General features: G+C 53.5%; 1 protein-coding gene across 2 annotated transcripts in view; it reads left to right on the plus strand.

Moving 5' to 3' along the window:
* Positions 1-18,500, plus strand: part of FBN3 (fibrillin 3) — a 63,398-nt gene that overhangs the window by 39,769 nt on the left and 5,129 nt on the right. For both annotated transcript variants that reach the window (XM_026035265.1, XM_026035266.1), the window contains 39 exons: positions 503-625; positions 899-1,174; positions 2,029-2,082; positions 2,558-2,683; positions 2,954-3,079; positions 3,655-3,774; positions 4,417-4,554; positions 4,637-4,687; positions 5,153-5,278; positions 5,791-6,018; positions 6,135-6,260; positions 6,432-6,560; positions 6,959-7,084; positions 7,497-7,622; positions 7,813-7,935; positions 8,234-8,359; positions 8,493-8,618; positions 8,865-8,987; positions 9,336-9,458; positions 9,843-9,968; positions 10,159-10,281; positions 10,502-10,624; positions 10,828-10,989; positions 11,229-11,297; positions 11,585-11,710; positions 12,008-12,133; positions 12,666-12,815; positions 12,928-12,999; positions 13,156-13,281; positions 13,748-13,873; positions 14,996-15,121; positions 15,324-15,440; positions 15,696-15,824; positions 16,478-16,597; positions 16,979-17,104; positions 17,214-17,366; positions 17,527-17,592; positions 17,890-18,015; positions 18,289-18,408. In XM_026035265.1, the coding sequence (XP_025891050.1) occupies positions 503-625; positions 899-1,174; positions 2,029-2,082; positions 2,558-2,683; positions 2,954-3,079; positions 3,655-3,774; positions 4,417-4,554; positions 4,637-4,687; positions 5,153-5,278; positions 5,791-6,018; positions 6,135-6,260; positions 6,432-6,560; positions 6,959-7,084; positions 7,497-7,622; positions 7,813-7,935; positions 8,234-8,359; positions 8,493-8,618; positions 8,865-8,987; positions 9,336-9,458; positions 9,843-9,968; positions 10,159-10,281; positions 10,502-10,624; positions 10,828-10,989; positions 11,229-11,297; positions 11,585-11,710; positions 12,008-12,133; positions 12,666-12,815; positions 12,928-12,999; positions 13,156-13,281; positions 13,748-13,873; positions 14,996-15,121; positions 15,324-15,440; positions 15,696-15,824; positions 16,478-16,597; positions 16,979-17,104; positions 17,214-17,366; positions 17,527-17,592; positions 17,890-18,015; positions 18,289-18,408 (4,908 nt within the window). The remainder of the gene's footprint in view (positions 1-502; positions 626-898; positions 1,175-2,028; positions 2,083-2,557; positions 2,684-2,953; positions 3,080-3,654; positions 3,775-4,416; positions 4,555-4,636; positions 4,688-5,152; positions 5,279-5,790; positions 6,019-6,134; positions 6,261-6,431; positions 6,561-6,958; positions 7,085-7,496; positions 7,623-7,812; positions 7,936-8,233; positions 8,360-8,492; positions 8,619-8,864; positions 8,988-9,335; positions 9,459-9,842; positions 9,969-10,158; positions 10,282-10,501; positions 10,625-10,827; positions 10,990-11,228; positions 11,298-11,584; positions 11,711-12,007; positions 12,134-12,665; positions 12,816-12,927; positions 13,000-13,155; positions 13,282-13,747; positions 13,874-14,995; positions 15,122-15,323; positions 15,441-15,695; positions 15,825-16,477; positions 16,598-16,978; positions 17,105-17,213; positions 17,367-17,526; positions 17,593-17,889; positions 18,016-18,288; positions 18,409-18,500) is intronic.

Here is an 18,500-nt window from a genome sequence, read left to right on the forward strand (position 1 = left end):
AGCCAAACCCTCCTGTGTTGTTTATGGCCTTGGGAGGCTGGGGCTCTACAGAGACAACGTCCTCCCTGGGGACTGGTGGCTTCTTTAGTCTGCACAGGATGTGTCTGGAAACCCTTTCTTTCCATGCAAGTAGATGCTGCTAGGGCAGACTGCGTTTTACAAATACCCCAAAGGGAAGGAGAAGACGAGAAGTACTGATGCACTGAAACAGGAAAGCTCCTTTATGATGGAACGGAGCGGTACTGCTCCTGAAGTAGGATTTTGGGTTCAGGAGCATGAGCTGGGGTGGGTCTGCAAACAGGACATTGTTCACCCAGCCACCCATGTGCTAGTCCAGCTACGAGTGGGACCAACTGCCCCAGGGAATGGAGAGCACCATGTCAGCAGCTTGGCCCTTTGTTCCCCATGCCACCATGGTGGCCCCTTCCATCCCAAGAATCCCAGCCAAACGATTCAGAGCTGCTCACCAGAGCCGCTCATGTCTTCTGCTTGTCCTCCCYAGATCACGACGAATGCGCCACGACCAACATGTGCCTCAACGGGATGTGCATCAATGAGGACGGCAGCTTCAAATGTATCTGCAAGCCAGGCTTCGTGCTGGCTCCAAATGGGCGCTACTGTGTTGGTGCGTAGGTCCCCGAGCTTGCTCTCTACCCTCTTGCCAGCCCATTGCCCATGTTTTTGGGCACTTGTTATGTGCCTGAGGCCAAGGAGCGCTGAGGAAACACAAGGTCCTTGCCAGGCACTGTCTACTTGGGTGCTGGAAGGTGCAGAGGAGGCACAAGGGGAGAAGGAAAGGGGAGCCCATTCCTGAGCCATCAGGGACAGCAGAGCATGCAAGGAACATGATCCTGCTGCCCATGGGCAAGCGACAGCCTGTCTGTGCTTGCTCTTTCAGACATCGACGAGTGTGAGACCCCCGGGATCTGCATGAATGGCTGGTGCATCAACACAGAGGGCTCCTTTCGGTGCGAGTGCCTCGGGGGCCTTGCGATCGGCGTGGATGGGCGAGTTTGTGTGGACACCCACATGCGCAGCACCTGCTACGGAGGCATCAAAAAGGGCACGTGTGCTCGACCCTTCCCTGGCGCCGTCACCAAGTCGGAGTGCTGCTGTGCTAACCCGGATCATGGCTTTGGAGAGCCCTGTCAACCCTGTCCAGCCAAAAACTCTGGTGAGCTCCCCTTCCACATGCATGTTCATAAAGCCAGGAATGTGTTCAGAGCTTTTCTGCCCCAGGCACCTTGGCGAGATGGCCTAGAGAACTTGGCAGTGATGTGGAAAAGCCGTAGGCGGGAGGAAGAAATGTCACCTTGCAGAACTCAACAGATTTGGGTTGGATCTGCAAACGAGTCAGAGTTGTTATAAACTTTGTTTTTTGGACCAAAATGCAGAGTACCCAATTCTAYAGTCTTCAGAGACGGTTCAGATCCACCCTATTAGGTAGTGTTGGAATAGGTCCCATGTGCCATGTAATCTCCCTCCCCTAGTCTTTCCTATTTACCTTATACCTTCTAGTTAATCGTTTTATGGGCACTGATGGGCCATGGGCCTTTACTCCCAGACCATCCATCAAAGTGCATTGAATCCTGGATCCTTTCCAGCAGAGCCCCACTAGAAACATCTTTTCTTGATGACTTTTCAGCAATAACTTACATTTCAAGATGTCAGATGACAGATTCTTAGTCACATGCTTAAAATGTTCCTTGATCTTTTGCATTTCATATGTGCATATATATATAGTCCATATTATATGGATTGCATGGCATAGCCCATTAGTTATGTGCATTAAATAATGCCTAGAAGGCTGTTTTGAGATGCTGATCTCATTGCAGGAATTCTCATGGTGTTTTACTGCTAGCTATGAGTATCAGCTCTAAAATACATACAGCAGAAGTACAAACTGATGCTGCTTGAGAGCTCGTAGATAATATTCCAACAAATAATAAAGCAATGATACTCTGAACTGCTCTTACCATGCTTCAAGTGTCCAGAAAAGCTAATGGCTCTGTTGTGCTCTCCCTACAGCTGAATTCCAGGCTCTCTGCAGCAGTGGCATTGGAATAACGGCTGATGGCAGAGGTATGTGTGTGAAAATGCTCTTGATGGACATGTGTAATGTGGCCCTGAGCTTGCTCTTCCCGCTGCATTTAGCTGTGCACCGGGGTGCCCCTGGGACTGAGTGTTCCTGTGGATTGTGCACTGAATAAAGCAGCTGAGTCTTGCTATCCTGTGAGGACTGCATTGCTGGGGTGGCTCCCAAAGGGTGGCTTTACCTGCTGCTTTCATAGGGAATGTGCCAGAGGCACAACACCTGTGTCTTTTTGGAGATCTCTCCTGGGCATCTTGTCCTGACAGAGCTCAATCTCAGGTGATGATATGATGCTTTCCAGCAAGATACTAAAAGATGTGCTCTGGTCAGCAGAGCACTGCCCACAGCCTGGACTGCACATGCCTAGGGGTGTCCCAGCAGCAAGGAGCAAGAATTAGGGTGCAGAAGATGTCAGTAGCTGAGTTTGATCTTGATCCATCTGGCTTGGTTTCTTTCTCTGCACAGACATCAACGAATGTGCCCTCAACCCGGACATCTGCCCCAACGGCATGTGCGAGAACCTGCGTGGGAGCTACCGCTGCATCTGCAACCTGGGCTATGAGTCAGATCCCACGGGCAAGAATTGCGTGGGTGAGTTCAGGGCAGCCCACGCTCCGCGTGACGTGGGGAGCAGATGTTCAGTGCTAGGAAGGAGAAAGCAGTGAGTGTGCATGGGCCTGTCATCCCTTTTCTTCCCTACCTTCTAGCTGTGTAGCACTAATTTTTTTGCCTACTTGTGTAGTATTGACCTGGGCAACGGGGAGATCCTTTCTGTGCCTCTCAGACCACCAGTGTTCTGTAGAGCTGCACGGATGGAAGACTAGACACCAATATGGGTCTTGTCCATCTCCCTGCCCACAGATGTCGACGAATGCAGCGTCAACCGTTTGCTGTGTGACAACGGACTGTGCCGAAACACACCTGGAAGCTACACCTGCACCTGCCCCAAGGGCTTCGTCTTCAGGACCGAGACAGACACCTGTGAAGGTAACGTGACTTTGAAGGCAATGCAGAACCTCTTCAGAAGAGGTGAAGACTGACGTGCACTTCTTGGCCGTGCCAGAAAGGAAGCTGAAGCTCCAGGTTTTTGTTGTTGTTTGCTAGTGGGAAATATCATTCTGCGTTTGGAGTAGTAGACATCCAAATTCATAGCAAAAAGGGTTTTCAGTACCTGAAAGCCAGAACTTCCTCTAAGAAAGCCAGAATTTCCTCTAAGTCCGTAGGTTTGTAGCTAAAAGCTGCCCAAAGTCACAAGATTGGGGAATCTGTCTGAAAGCTTACAGTTTGGATTGGGGGAAGACTGAGATTTATTTCCTGACCTCAAAGACCCACAACATTTGAGGACTGATGCTTTATGCAAAAATATGTATGTTCAGACAACCCCCTGATTTTCTATAAAGATGGTGAAAGTCACAGAAACAACATTCTCCTACACCCCTCTCTGCTGATCAGCCCAGTTTGGAGGTTGTCAGGAGGCACCTTGATCTTTACAGCCTGATGGTCAGCAAAGACTGGGTGTAAGAGGGCTCACCACAGTCACAGTCCCTGTTTTCCTCCTGCAGATATCAACGAGTGCACCTCCAACCCCTGCGTGAACGGTGTCTGCAGAAACAACGCTGGCTCTTTTGCTTGTGAATGCTCCCCAGGCAGCAAGCTGGACCCCAGTGGCACCATCTGCGTGGGTAAGGAGGTCGCTGCGTGGGCAAGGACACCTGGGCTGGTGTCTGATGTCATCAGTGGCTTTTCTCCCCTTTGTGTTCATGTGAAGCTAGATCCTGGCTTAAGGATGGGATCCTTGGGGACTTCTTGTTCTCTCTCTGTTTCTTTGGTTGTTGGCAATTACTACAAGCTCTTTTGTTCATACAGAAAGTCTGGAAACCTGAAAGCTCAGGCAGTGCCCTGAGTATTGTGTTGGGCAGAGAAGTCCCTAACCGTGCTGGAACAAGACAAAGCACAGACATGGGGTCCCAGAGCACCCTCCAGGAGACCAGAGTGGCATTTTCTTACTCCTGAGATACCAATGTGGCAGGTTCTTCCTCATCAGATGGGTTCATAGTGTGCTGAGATTAAGGCACATTGAGAAGATGAGGATCCCTCCTTGTGGATCCCTTTCCAGTAGGTCCAGCCACCTCTTAGTCAGGGCCTTGCAGAGCACCAGAGCTCTGGGGAAGAGCACAATTTGGGTCCTTTGCAAAGTGTTTGGCTGAAAGATGAAGTGGGGCCAGAGGGCAATTAGTCACAGTGCATTGTGGGGTGCAATTCCAGAGCTGGGAAGCTCAGCTGAGGAGCAGCTCTTCACTCACGCTTTGGCTTTGCCCCTGCAGACAGCATGAAAGGTACCTGTTGGCTGAACATCCAGGACGGGCGCTGCGAGGTGAACATCAACGGGGCCACGCTCAAGTCGGAGTGCTGTGCGACGCTGGGAGCAGCCTGGGGCAGCCCCTGCGAGCGCTGCGAGATCGGTGAGGCCTTGCCCGGTGCAGCGCCCGGGAAGGTGGGCAGGATGTCACCCTCTTCTCCTGACGTTGCTCTGCTTTCTTGCAGATACTGCCTGTCCCCGGGGCTACGCCAGGATGAAGGGGGTCACGTGTGAAGGTAAGGTGCTGCAGCACACAAAGCAAAGCTTTTTTTTTGTTTATTTGTTGGTTATACGATCATGGTTTGTTTGATGCTGTTTTGTATCTTGGAGTCTGGAAGGAGCTGGATGGGGTCCTGCATCTTCCGTGTTGTTTCCTGCTGTTGCCCTTTGCCCTGAGCAGTTCCACTGGGTGTTTTTGAGTGGAAACCAATCTCCTGTGTGTAGCACCAGTATCTAGAGACAAAATGTTTCTGTCTGTGTATTCTGGCGCCACTCTGTCAACCTTGTGCCAACTCAGCTTGTGCAACGAACCCATCCTGCCAAACCTTCTCTGACAAGGCTCTGAGATGCAGCCTCCTTGCAAAAGCCTGGACTTGGTTCAGCGCCAATGTGCCCTCTGTGTGGGCAACTCTGGGCTCCTTTTGGGCCTTCAAGGACTGGTTACATTCCCTCATGCCTGTCTCTTGCCTCCCTGCTGACAGATGTGAATGAGTGTGAGGTCTTCCCTGGCGTCTGCCCAAACGGCCGCTGTGTGAACACCGCTGGCTCCTTCCGCTGCGAATGTCCCGAAGGGCTGACCCTTGATGGCACTGCCAGGACATGTGTGGGTAAGGACACCTCGCCTCACCCAGGGACCATGCTTGCAACGTCACAAGGCTGGTGATGTTCTTCCACTGATGGTGTTACATTTTTTTAGTGTAGATGGACCTGCTTATATCCACATTAATTTAAATTCAGCCTCTTTTGCAGCCTGCCGTAGAGTATCTCCTAATCTTATACCACTRCTGACACATCAAAGCAGTGCCTTGTGCCTCAGCATCTGAAAGACTTTTGGCTTGATCAGATCTGGTGGTGGTGCTGGTGTCACCCATGGATGCATCTCCATCGACACAGCCTGGGGCACTCACCCCAGTGCTCTCAGGGTGGCTGGTGTTGCTCATTTCTCTTCTCCTGCTTTGAAGACCCAGCAGCAGAGCATGGCCCTGATGGACAGTGGCAGGGATGTCACTCCTCGCCAGCAGGGAGATTCCATGCAGGAAATGGTTCCCAACAGAGGGAAATCCCTGCGAACCCTTCTGGCTGTCTGGTGTCGCAGGCAGGTGCTCTGCTCTCTCCACAGACGTGCGTGTGGAACAGTGCTACATGAAGTGGGATGAGGATGAGTGTGCAGAGCCTCTTCCCGGCAAGTACCGGATCGACATGTGCTGCTGTTCCGTGGGCTCAGCCTGGGGAATTGACTGTGAAGAATGTCCCAAGGTGGGCTCCAGCGAGTACAAGGCCATCTGCCCAAGAGGACCTGGCTTTGCCAATAGAGGAGACGTGCTTTCRGGCAGGCCATTCTATAAAGGTGAGAGGAGATGGGGGAATTGTTGGTCAGTCTATCCTTGCTTCAGCTCAAGGGAGCTGCTCCTTGGCCTGGGACATCCCCTCTCTGAAATACYTCTGTTTTTCCTTTCTCCACAGATGTGAATGAATGTAAGGTCTTCTCTGGCCTGTGCACTCATGGAACCTGTCGAAACACCATTGGCAGCTTCAGGTGTCTCTGTGGCAACGGCTTTGCTTTGGATGCTGAAGAAAGGAACTGCACAGGTAAGGGARGAGGCAGCCCCCTCCAGAGCAAGCCTGCTCAGTTTGCTACCTCGCTTGCCCATGAGAGGCTTAACACTGAATTTGATATGCAAGACAGGTAGCCTGGGTCCTGCTGTAGTTACGCTCCTAGGTTACCCTGCCTGCACTAGCTSATCTGCTCCATCCCTACAGATATAGATGAGTGCCGCATCTCACCAGACCTGTGTGGCCATGGCACCTGCATCAACACACCGGGCAGCTTTGAGTGTGAGTGCTTCGAAGGCTACGAGAGCGGCTTCATGATGATGAAGAACTGCATGGGTGAGTTGTCTCCATGGTTTTGAGTGCAAAGGCAGAGCCGGGGAAGTGGCAGCAGCTGCGGAGAGAGGAAGGGTTGGTGTGGAGCTGTAACTGTGGGAGAAGAGCAAAGCATCTGTGAAGTTGGGGCTTAAGAGAGACTGCTCAGACTCTCTAAGGACTAGGGGATGCATGAGGGAGAGACCACATAACCTAACAAGAAGTGGAGTGGGCCKCAAACATGAGACTCCTGGGTTCAAACCCTGAATTCGCTGTCTTGTTAATTTGGGGATGCTCCTCATGTTGATGTGTGGGAATATCTCTGATGATGGGACTGTGGTCCATGGCATCAGCACAAAACCGTTATCAGGAAGATACAGCTGATGGGAACAACCCACCGCATTTCCTGTCACTTCTTGCAGATATCAATGAGTGTGAGCGCGACCCACTGCTGTGCCGAGGCGGGATCTGCATGAACACAGATGGCAGCTTTGAATGCATCTGTCCCCCTGGACATGAGCTGACCTCGGAAGGAAACGCTTGCATAGGTGAGATGATGGAGAGCTAGGTTACGACCAGAGCCTATTCAAGGGTAATGATGCAGGGAGACTTGGATCTCATGCTGGACACATGAATCTCTCCTTCCAGTCCCATGTGCAGGTGTAACAAACCCATCTAAAGATGAGGAAGGATTATGGTCATTCCCAGAGTTGCACAGCGTTCATGCTGTCTCTTGTTTTACCTTTTTCTTCCACTGAAGACTGAGCAGTGGGATGATGGTGAGGAGARGGCCAGTACTGGGTTGTCTCCTGGCTGCTCTGGCTACGTGCATACCAGTAAATGAAACACCATTCTCTAGACTTGAAGTCAATTGATTTGTCCCCGTGCRTAGCCCTACGGTGAGGATGCTCAGCGTGGTGTCAGCATGTCTGACTGCTCAAGATGCTCTCCCCGTTACAGATATCAATGAATGCTCCCTTAGTGACAACCTGTGCCGCAACGGGCGCTGCGTCAACGTCATCGGTACCTATCAGTGCGCGTGTGACTCCGGCTTCCAGGCCACACCGGACAGGCAGGGCTGTATTGGTGAGTGGTTTCTTTTGCCGGGTAGTCGTGCCAAGATTCAAGCATGCTGTGATCCCCCTTCACGGACCCTACCCCAAAGGCACGCCTGCCTCTTTGTCACCTGCGTCCCTGCGTGCCAGCAGCTCTGCTGCAAGGCGCACATCCCGGCTTGCAGCTCACCCAGCCTGCTGACCTCTCCCTTGTCCCGCAGACATCGATGAGTGCACCATCAGCAACGGCGGCTGCGATACGCACTGCTCCAACTCCGAGGGCAGCTACGAGTGCAGCTGCGGTGAAGGCTACGCGCTGATGCCCGACCAGAGATCCTGTGCAGGTGGGCACTCGRCCTGCATGTCACAGGCATCCCAGGGACCTCTGAGTCCTTACCCCTCAGTGCTGGTTTTGGGGTGAGGGAGGTCTCATTTTCTGGGAMACTTCCAGGGGAATGATTTCTTTGGAGAGATGTTCCTTGCTTGCACTGCTGTGCAAATCCAGACCTTTACAGGCTTCAGAATCTTGTAGCTACACGATTTGGAGTGCAGACTCTCCTGTGCCATCCCCATTACTCCTCCCACAACACCCCATCCCCTGTCCTTAACTTCTTTACCCAGACAACGACCTTCTCTTTGCAGATATTGATGAATGTGAGGATAACCCAGATATCTGTGATGGTGGGCAGTGCACGAACATCCCTGGGGAATATCGCTGCCTCTGCTTTGATGGCTTCATGGCATCCCTGGACATGAAAACCTGCATTGGTGAGACCAATACTTCACCCTGGACTTGTGCCATCCTGCGACTCCAGGCTGCCACTGGGTGGAAGGAGGGAGGGAAGGAAAGGGCTGCCCCTTGTTGCAATGATGCTCAAAGTGGATCCTTCTTCTCCCACAGATGTAAACGAGTGTGATCTCAACCCTAACATCTGCCTGCATGGCGAGTGCGAGAATACTAAGGGATCCTTCATCTGTCACTGTCAGCTGGGCTACTTTGTCAAGAAGGGAACCACAGGCTGCACAGGTGGGAACACGCCAGGCCTGGAGCCAGGGGTGCTGTTGGGAGCCCTCACAAACACCCATTGCATCTGCCCTGTGGGGGCAGATCCCCTCTGCAGGGGGGTGTTGTGGATTTGTGGATCTACAGGGAGCTCCTGGAGCTCCCGGGAGCCACTGGTGTCCCCACGAGAGAGCAGGCTGGCACCAAGCCACCCTCTCCTCTCTTGGTGCACCTGAGCCGAGTCAGTTCCGATGTCCTTCTTCCCTGCAGACATTGATGAATGTGAGATCGGGGCTCACAACTGCGACATGCATGCATCCTGCATCAACGTGCCCGGGAGCTTCAAGTGCAAGTGCCGCACAGGCTGGCTCGGAGATGGGCTCAAATGCAATGGTGAGTTGTCACCGCAAGAGAGGACAATGTTGGATGTTGCCCTGGGGGCACCTGTAAGAGCTGGGCTGGCATCTGCACTGCAAGTGCTCTTGGCCCTAAGAACCTTGCMGGAGGGTTTGTTGAGGTGCAGGGGGATGCAGGGATGTGATGGAGTGGGACTGTAGGTTGGGGTGTGTGTATGGTGATGTAGGCCATATACAGGGATGTACAGAAGTGGGCGGTGTGTAGGGTGGGCTGTATGGTGTGTATGGTATCAGGACAGAGACGTACCAATATGAAGGGAAGCGAGAGGGTGTGTGTGGAAGGTGAGAGCAGTGGCACAGCACTGACGGGCGTCTCCCTGCCCAGACCTGGACGAGTGCGCAACTGAAGAGCACAAGTGCAACCTGAACGCCAACTGCGTGAATACGCCAGGCTCCTACCGCTGCGCCTGCCGCGAAGGCTTCAACGGGGACGGCTTCTCCTGCTCAGGTGAGGCCTGCGTGCTCACCAAGCAGCAGCAACGTGGCTTGGGTGGCGGCAAGTGTCATCCCTGCTCAACCACCAGCCTGGCTCAACATGGGATTTGCCAAAGCAGACATATCCCCCAGAGCAGTGCAGCCTGGCACAGCCTGCTCAGATACTGTCCCTCCATCAGGACTGCTGAGGTGCTCTCAGAAGAGATCCCTCTTTTTCTCAGTAGATGTTTGGTCAGAGTCAAGGCAAAGAGAAGTTCTGCAGCCTGTYCTTGCAGCTTCCCATCGTTGTGCTAGGAGGAAGCTGTGAGCAAAGCTTGTGGGATTTTCCTGGCCAAGGTGCAGAAAGCTACTGTCTTTGGGGGGGCACCACATCAGTCTCACCCGTGATTCTCCCCAGATGTGGACGAGTGTGCGGATAACGTGAACCTGTGTGAGAACGGGCAGTGTCTCAATGCACCTGGAGGCTACCGCTGCGAGTGCGAGATGGGCTTCAATCCCACGGAGGACAGCAGGGCCTGCCAGGGTAAGTGCCTACAGGCTTGAACACTACCACGCGGGACCTAGCACCTGTCTTCTTTCTGACCATGATCTCTATTTTACCATCGCCATGGGTACAGGGTGGCCCATTACCATAGCAAGCACCTCCTCATGTGCCCACCTGTCCTGGCCCCTACCTTGCCATTACCCCATACCCAGTTGTCTCTCTCTTGCAGACATTGATGAGTGCACCTTCCAGAATATTTGTGTCTTTGGGACCTGTCAGAACCTGCCTGGGATGTTCCGCTGTGCCTGTGATGACGGCTATGAGCTGGACAGGAGTGGAGGCAACTGCACAGGTATGGGACTTCCACGGAGCCATTAGATGAGGATCACTGCCCCGTGATAGGCTGGGGCGAGCTCGTGAGGCAGGATGGAGCAAGACAGGGTTTGTTTCTAGGAGAATTTTGCTTGTTGTCTTCTGAAGAGTCTTGGAAATACCATGGCTGTGGGCAGGCAGCTTGGGTGTGTGCAGAGCAACGCTGTGTGCACTGATTCTTCACCTTGCCCTCTTTTCAGACATCAACGAGTGTGCAGACCCTGTGAACTGCATCAATGGCCTGTGTGTCAACACCCCTGGCAGCTACCTCTGCAACTGCCCACARGACTTCGAGTTGAATCCCACTGGTGTGGGCTGCGTGGGTGAGTGGCTGCAAGGACAGTCTGGATGTAGTTTACTGCAATAGAGGTTTCCTGCAGATGACGGTGTGGACATGTGGGGCAGGAATGGGGCCTCATCCCTCTCTCTGTCTCTGTCTAGCAGCAGTAGTACCGCTTGTTCCTTCTGTGCCCACCAGTATCTGCTGAAGTGACTTTGCTAATCTATTGCTGCTGTCTTTGTGCAGACACCCGTGTTGGCAACTGCTTCTTGGACACCCAGGATCGAGGAGACGGGGGGATTTCCTGCAGTGCAGAAATTGGAGTTGGCGTCACTCGGGCATCCTGCTGCTGCTCCCTGGGTCGTGCGTGGGGGAATCCCTGCGAGCTGTGTCCTCCAGCCAACACGAGTGAGTTGGGAAAGCCTTGGGGGCAAACTTAATGGGCTGGGGAAGGGCGAGGATAGGCTTGTTCAGTGGTGGGCAAGTAGAGGGGCTGAGTTGGCTTGGAGTGCRATTGCAGTCAGGGTGCTGCATCTGGACCAGTATCACTGCATCCATGGAGCATTTCTGCTGGGTTTCTCGTTCCTTGCCCTGTTCCGTGTTAGTCCAGCATGGCTCAGGATCCTCCTGACTGACTCTTTCCACAGCTGAGTACAAGACCCTGTGCCCCGGAGGAGAAGGTTTCCGGCCSAACCCCATCACTGTCATCCTGGAAGGTAAGAGAGCTGGCACCCCCGTGCCTTATCTCCAGTGCTCACAGAGCTTGGACCTGCTGCAGGCACCATCTGTCCCAGCATGGGCTGGTTGGCCATGTGCAGAGCTGCTCCTGGTGTCACRGCACACAATGAGGGTGTCTCCTCCTCTGACACATTCTGGCCACTTGGCCAAGCAGCTCGATGCCAGCAGAGGCTGGAGGGGATGGATTTGACATCCTGGGTGTCCTCTGGTCTGACCAGCCAGGGCCCTGGGCACGGAGCACTTCCTCGCTGTTCTCCTTTCTCAGATATCGACGAGTGCCAGGAGCTGCCCGGCCTCTGCCAGGGGGGCAACTGCGTGAACACTTTTGGCAGCTTCCAGTGCGAGTGCCCACTTGGCTACTACCTCAACGAGGACACCCGCATCTGCGAAGGTAGCTGCCCTGCGGGGCTGGTGTGCATGGATGTCTGCGTGCGTGTGTGCTCATAAATGTGCTCATAGCTGCGCTCMTCTCAGTGATGGGGAGGGTCTTCTCTTTGCCCTCTAGGAAGGGTTTGGCAGAACCCCTTCCCATGTCTCTGCCAGACTTTCCATCCTTTCCATGCTGTGCCTCCAAGCCTTGCCAGTACCAGGTCCCTACGAACTGCAGCATGTGCCCCCTGCCAGACCCATCTGCYGTCCTATATCATGCCAGGCCCAGTTTTGAAACACGGTTTCCCCTTTTTGGCAGATATTGATGAGTGCTCCGCTCACATCGGAATCTGTGGCCCCGGGACCTGCTACAACACCCTAGGCAACTACACYTGTGTGTGCCCACCAGAATACATGCAAGTCAACGGTGGAAATAACTGCATGGGTATGCTGATGTYTGAGCATGGGGCAGGGGGGCTCGCAGTGCCCTGGAGGTGCAGAGCCACCTGATGGCACCTCGGGCAGCATGTTAAGAGCAATATGGCCCGGGCAACAAAGTGGGAAAAGTGATGGGCCCTGCAGGATGCTGCGAATCAGGATCCCTGGGCTCGCTAGCTTCCTCACTGCCTCCGTGCTCTTGCACTACACACATTGTCTATGCCTTGAGGCTGATGTTTGCCATGCCATGGGGAGGATGGCTGGCACGGGGTGGCAAGCRCATCCAGAAGAGCTTTTGTATCGTCACTGCCTGATATGGACCAGGGCCCAAAGTTGGCACTGGAGCAGGCTGGCTGGGCTTCAGGCCACCCGTATCTACAGCCACTGTTCTGGGCGTCCCTCAAAAGGCGTATGGGCTACGTGCAGACTCCGGGCAGCAGGACAGGGAAGTCTGGCATCTCCCGGGCAAGGAGCGTGTTAGAGCTGGCAGCTGCCGATCCCAGGGCTGGCACAAGGCGCTGTCTGGGCTGCCTTTGCAGACATGAGGAAGAGCGTGTGCTATCGCAACTACAACGACACGTGTGAGAACGAGCTCTCCTTCAACATGACCAAGAAGATGTGTTGCTGCTCCTACAACATCGGCAAGGCCTGGAACAAGCCGTGCGAGCCCTGCCCCACGCCCGCCAGCCGTAAGTCAGCCCTCCTGCCAGGCCCAGTCGTGGCCGGCTGCATTCCCTCTCCTCCCTTGCTGCATTCCACCCTGTCTGTCTGCCAGGCATGACCTTGGTGTTCCCTTTCCAGCGGAGTATCAGATCCTGTGTGGGAACCAGGCCCCCGGGTTTATCATCGACATTCACACCGGGAAGCCAATCGGTGAGTACRGCAGGTCCCTTTGGTGGCCAATTCCCCTTAGACTTCCTGCTAGAGTTGGCCAGAGAGCAGCTCTCCAGCTGTGGGAGGTTCTTCCCTCCCTCCTCCCATACTGGGATGCTGACAGATTATTTGGTTTTTGGCTTTTCTTGTGGGCAGATATCGATGAGTGCAGTGAGATCCCTGCTATCTGCACCAACGGTGTCTGCATCAACCAGATCGGCAGCTTCCGATGCGAGTGCCCCATCGGCTTCAGCTACAACAACATCCTTCTCATCTGCGAAGGTAATGGGGAAGGCAGGAGAGCACTGCCCAGCTGGGGGAGTCTCGGCATGGCACTCACACCTCCCCAGCTTATGGGGCAATAGGGTCAGGGCTGTCACGGAGTTCATGTGCCCAGGCACCCTGAAATCAAAATCTTTTTGATTTTACCACCAAGGAATGGACAAATACTGCTGGTTTTCATGAGCATTCCTCTCTGGTTTCCTTCTCCCTTGCTTTATTTATTAAGAAATAAAAGAAAAAAAAAGGTTGATTTTGATTTGAGTTTTTAGAAAATTTGAGTTGCGCTTAAAATGCATCACTTAATTGTAAAAGAATAGGAAAAAAATATTAAATTTGACTCCGGATGGAAAAAAAGCAATGGTTAAAATTAYTTTGCTCCAGCGAGCCCCTGCAGCGCTGCCAACGCGGTGCGCGGTGCTTGCTCATCGCTCGGTGCAGTCCCAGCTTTGCTCCTCTCCGCCCGCAGACATCGACGAATGCAGCAGTGGGGAGAACCTCTGCCAGCGCAACGCCGACTGCATCAACATCCCCGGCAGTTACAGGTGCGAATGCTCCACTGGATACAAGCTGTCGCCTAGCGGAGCCTGCGTGGGTAAGATGGGAGCTGTTCACTACCTATTGCAGACACGTGCGGGAGGCGGCAGAACCTGCCTAGGCTCTTCGGCTGGTTTTGCTTATGCACTCGAGGAAGGGCAGGGTGAAGGACATGCTAGTCCCGCGCGCGGGTTCCTGGGGCTTTGTCAAGCCTGGGGACTGTGGCGTGGCTGGACGGTGCTTGGGGGATGCCTGTGCTTGATGGGAGCAGTTCCCTGTGCTTCTGGACTGCTGAGAAAAGGTCCCTCTTAGTTGGGCAGCTAAAGGGAAGCTTGTTTTAACTGTTGTGCCCAGGATGCTGAGCTGATGCCAGGCACTCCTAGTGCTCTGCCTTGGTCTACATGTCCAACCGAGCAAGGTTTGCCTGCATCCACTCTGAGTTGCTGATTTTGTGGTTTGCTAGGGTTTATTGTGGTGTAGAACTAAGCCAGTGTGGATGCTTGTACAGGTGTGATCTCCTCATTCAAATCTGCAAAGAATGGAAAAAGAGCAGTCCTTTATATTTTACACACTATCTATGCAAACTGCGGGACCATTTTACACCTTTCCCCATTTCCAGTGRTGGAGTTCCTTGGAGGAAGGAGCCTACCACTTCACAGCAGCAAATCTCAACCCCTTTTTCTTCCCACCAACTGGCTGGACCAACTTAGGCAGAGTGCAGATCATAAACCTCAAAATCAGCCTTGAATCTGGGGGGAATAAAGCCGGCTGTGGAGGCAGCACCTCCTCTGTCCCTGGGATGGGTCTGTACAGCTAGAGCTTCTCCATCAGTGGGGAACTCACAGTGCCCGAATCAGAGCTGGCAGAAACACACAGCTGGCTAAAAGGACAGCTTAGAGAGACAATTAATTGTGCCCTATTTTGTCTGAAGAAAGATGAACCCTCTAGGGCCACATTCTCCAGCCATTTTCTGCAATGAAATTTGCTGTTTTAAAAATAGATCTTATAAGTCTTCTTGCTTGGTCTCTATGAAACCACCTCTCAGAAACCTGAGACCCTGTGCTGCTGCTCTCAGGCACAGCTCCTCACCAGCAGGCAGGGATCCAGAGGAGCCCATAGTCAAACTTTTCCTTTTGGTCCATCTTTTCGTCTCACTAACGTCCACTTTGCTTGGTTTWAGGTCGCAACGAATGCCAGGAGATCCCCAACGTTTGCAGCCATGGGGACTGTGTTGACACTGAGGGCAGCTACATCTGCATCTGTCACAACGGGTTCAAGGCCACTGGGGAGCAGACCATGTGCATGGGTCAGTATGACTGCCATGCTCCTGGGGTGCCTGGCTGAGTGAATCGTGATTCAGGATGGATGTGAGATCCTCTTGGCTGCCTCTGTGAGCCAAAGGGATGTTGGAGCCAAAGGGACGTTGTGCAGCTGCTTGGCCCTTGTCTGCACACCCAAAACAGTGGCTCCTCCAACCCCTCAGTCAATGGTGATGTTTTTCCCTACAGATATTGATGAATGTGACCGGCAGCCCTGTGGAAATGGCACCTGCAAGAACACAGTTGGTTCCTACAACTGCCTCTGCTTCCCTGGCTTTGAGCTCACGCACAATAATGACTGCATGGGTGAGTCACCTCCAGCCCTGGCCGCACCAAAAACTGCCCCGTGTCCAGATGTGACATCAGCTGCGGGGCATTTGCTAGATGTCACACAGTGGCTTGCAGGAGGGGAGCACTGGGTGCCACATGGCACCAGCTGGGTGTCACCTGACAGGAGCTGGAGGTGTCACCAGATAGGCCTAGGGGTGGTGACGGCAGCACCTTGTCCCTCACATGCTGTGCATGTCTCTTCCCGCYGTGCTTGTCTTCTTCTTTCCACAGACATTGATGAGTGTTCATCCCTGGTGGGGCAGGTGTGTCGAAATGGCCAGTGCATAAACAGCATCGGCTCCTTCCAGTGCCTGTGCCAAGAGGGGTACGACCGCACCCCTGATGGGAAGAACTGTGTCGGTGAGTGTCTGGGGAGCAAGCTGGACCTTCTCAGTGGTCTAGGTGCATGGTGGCTATCATCTGTGGAGTTAGTGGTGTGCAAGGAGTAGTTATGTGCCATATGCTGAGACTTGCAGGCAGTGAGGACAAGGGTTGTCCTCTCTGTGTCCCTGAAGCATGGACGGCACATGGGATAGATGAGGACATGGTACTCAGGCTACTCCTGTCCATCACACTGCCTCCTGCAGCATCAGGTTCTTCAGGGATGAATCCTTGTTCCCATGGAAAAAAATCATGGAAAAAGAAATTTAAGGAAAAATTTCTTAACAGTGAGGGTGCCAGAGCCCTGGAAGAGGCTGCCAAGAGAGGTTGTGGAGTCTCCTTCTCTGGATATCTTCAAAACCTTCAAAACCTTGGACGCAGCCTGTGCCACGTGCTCTAGGTGACCCTGCATGTGCAGGGAGGTTGGACTAGATGACCTCTAGAAGTCCCTTGCAACCTTACGGATTCTATGGCTCACCAAGTAGGGCATCCTGGAAATGTTTCCGCTTCCCCTTGGGGCAAAGCAGCATGTGGTTCCCAGACAGGGCCTGATGCAGTGAGACACCCCGCACCACAGATGGCAGGGCTGAGCACGTCAGATATCTTCACTGGTGGTTTCCTCTCCTCTGCAGACATCAATGAATGTGTGAGCCTGCCTGGGACCTGCTCTCCAGGGACTTGCCAGAACCTGGAGGGCTCTTTCCGCTGCATCTGCCCCCCTGGGTAYGAGGTGCAGAACGACAACTGCATTGGTAATGTTGGTTCTTTGTTTCTTCCATTTCTATSTCAGCGTGTGCTAGGTTTATTCTCAGAACAACCACATGTTTGTGGAGATATTTGGATGTGCTACCATCTCCAAAGTCCTGCTGAAAGCAATTGCCAACAGAGCAATGGAGAGCCTGCTCCCAGTACAGTAGAGCCTGAATGGTTTTGCTGAGCCCTTGTCTCTTCATCATCCCATTTGCCCTGGGGATAGGTTAAAGTGTAGGGCCAGGCTTCCTGTCACCCGGAGGGGTGACATCTTGCRGGCATCAAAGTTCACCAGCGATCATAACCTCAACTGGCTCGATGCAGTGGAAAAAGAGGAGTGACCTTTGGGTGCTCTGCGAATGACATGTCCATGTTGCTCCCAGATATCAACGAGTGCGAAGAGGAGCCCAATATCTGCCTATTTGGGACGTGCACCAACACCCCTGGCAGCTTTCAGTGTGTCTGCCCTCCAGGCTTCGTGCTGTCTGATAACGGCCGGCGCTGCTTTGGTGAGTCCAGCTGAGGTGCTTTCCTCAAGCTGAAGCATCACCATGGGACGAGGAGGTGTCTGCAGCCATCCTGGATGGTCACCTCATGCATTTCCCCCACCTCCCGCAGACACTCGCCAGAGCTTCTGCTTCACTCGCTTTGACAATGGCAAGTGCTCTGTCCCCAAGGCCTTCAACACCACCAAGGCTCGGTGCTGCTGCAGCAAGATGCCAGGAGAAGGCTGGGGAGATCCCTGTGAGCTCTGCCCCCAGGAAGGAAATGGTAGGTGTCCTGGGCCCCAGCTCCAAGGAGGAGAGGGCTTTGTGCTCTTACCAGGGTGTGGAGTGTGAGAAGGGTGTGCAGGCTGTCCAGCCAAAGCACATTTCAGCTGCTGGGAATGGAAGCACCTCTGAGCACATCTCACTTCTCTCCTTTTCTCCAGTTGCCTTCCAGGAGTTGTGCCCGTATGGCCATGGAGCCATTCCAGGCCCAGGTGATACCCGAGAAGGTAAGATTTGATCTAGAGAGGGGGATAAATGTGGGAACAAGGTGGAGACATCAGCCTAGAAGCAACCAGGCACAGGATGTCTGGATTGTAGAGTTGAATCCCAGTCGCAGAAGAGGAGGAATGTGGACATGGGTGGTGCTCCATGGCTCTGGGGACCTGGCTGCCCACCTCAGCCTGGGTCAAAGCCACGTGGTCTAGATAGAGAGGCTTTGGGGTGACAAGGCCTGTCCTGAGAGGACAGGGATCTCTGTGGCCACGTTCTCACGACAGGTTTCGTTGTCTTGGCTTCTTCTCTAGATGTGAATGAGTGCTCAGAGAACCTAGGTGTCTGCATAAACGGGGCCTGCATTAATACCGACGGCTCCTTCCGCTGCGAGTGCCCCTTTGGGTACAACCTGGACTACACCGGGGTCAACTGCGTGGGTAAGGATCCGCACGGTCAGAGCCTGCTCCTTCTTGCTTCAGCTAAGTTAATTTTCTCCCCTTTATGTCAAGGGCCATCATTCTGTGTGTACATGTGTGTGAGAGGGATTTTTTTTTTGCTGAAATCTTCCTCCCTCTTTCCCCCTCTTCCTCTCTTCCTTTCCCTTGCTCCTGGCTTTGCTAGGACTGCTCAAATTCCCCAGTTGCAAGCAGAGGCCAGGCTGCATCTTTCCTGTCTAACTCGGCCACCTAACATAGTGTTTCCTCCCGCAGATACGGATGAGTGCTCCATTGGCAACCCCTGCGGGAACGGGACCTGCACCAACGTGGTGGGAGGCTTTGAGTGTGCCTGTGACGAGGGCTTTGAGCCAGGTCCCATGATGACGTGTGAAGGTAACGTGCTGTAGGACTACTCCTTCTCCCCTATTGCATACTGATAACCAGACAGCACCTTGGTGAGATGTGGGAGAGACTTAGCAAAGCCC

This window comes from Nothoprocta perdicaria, unplaced genomic scaffold (assembly GCF_003342845.1).
Source record: "Nothoprocta perdicaria isolate Ctin4 unplaced genomic scaffold, notPer1 scaffold_157, whole genome shotgun sequence".
NCBI lineage: Eukaryota > Metazoa > Chordata > Aves > Tinamiformes > Tinamidae > Nothoprocta > Nothoprocta perdicaria.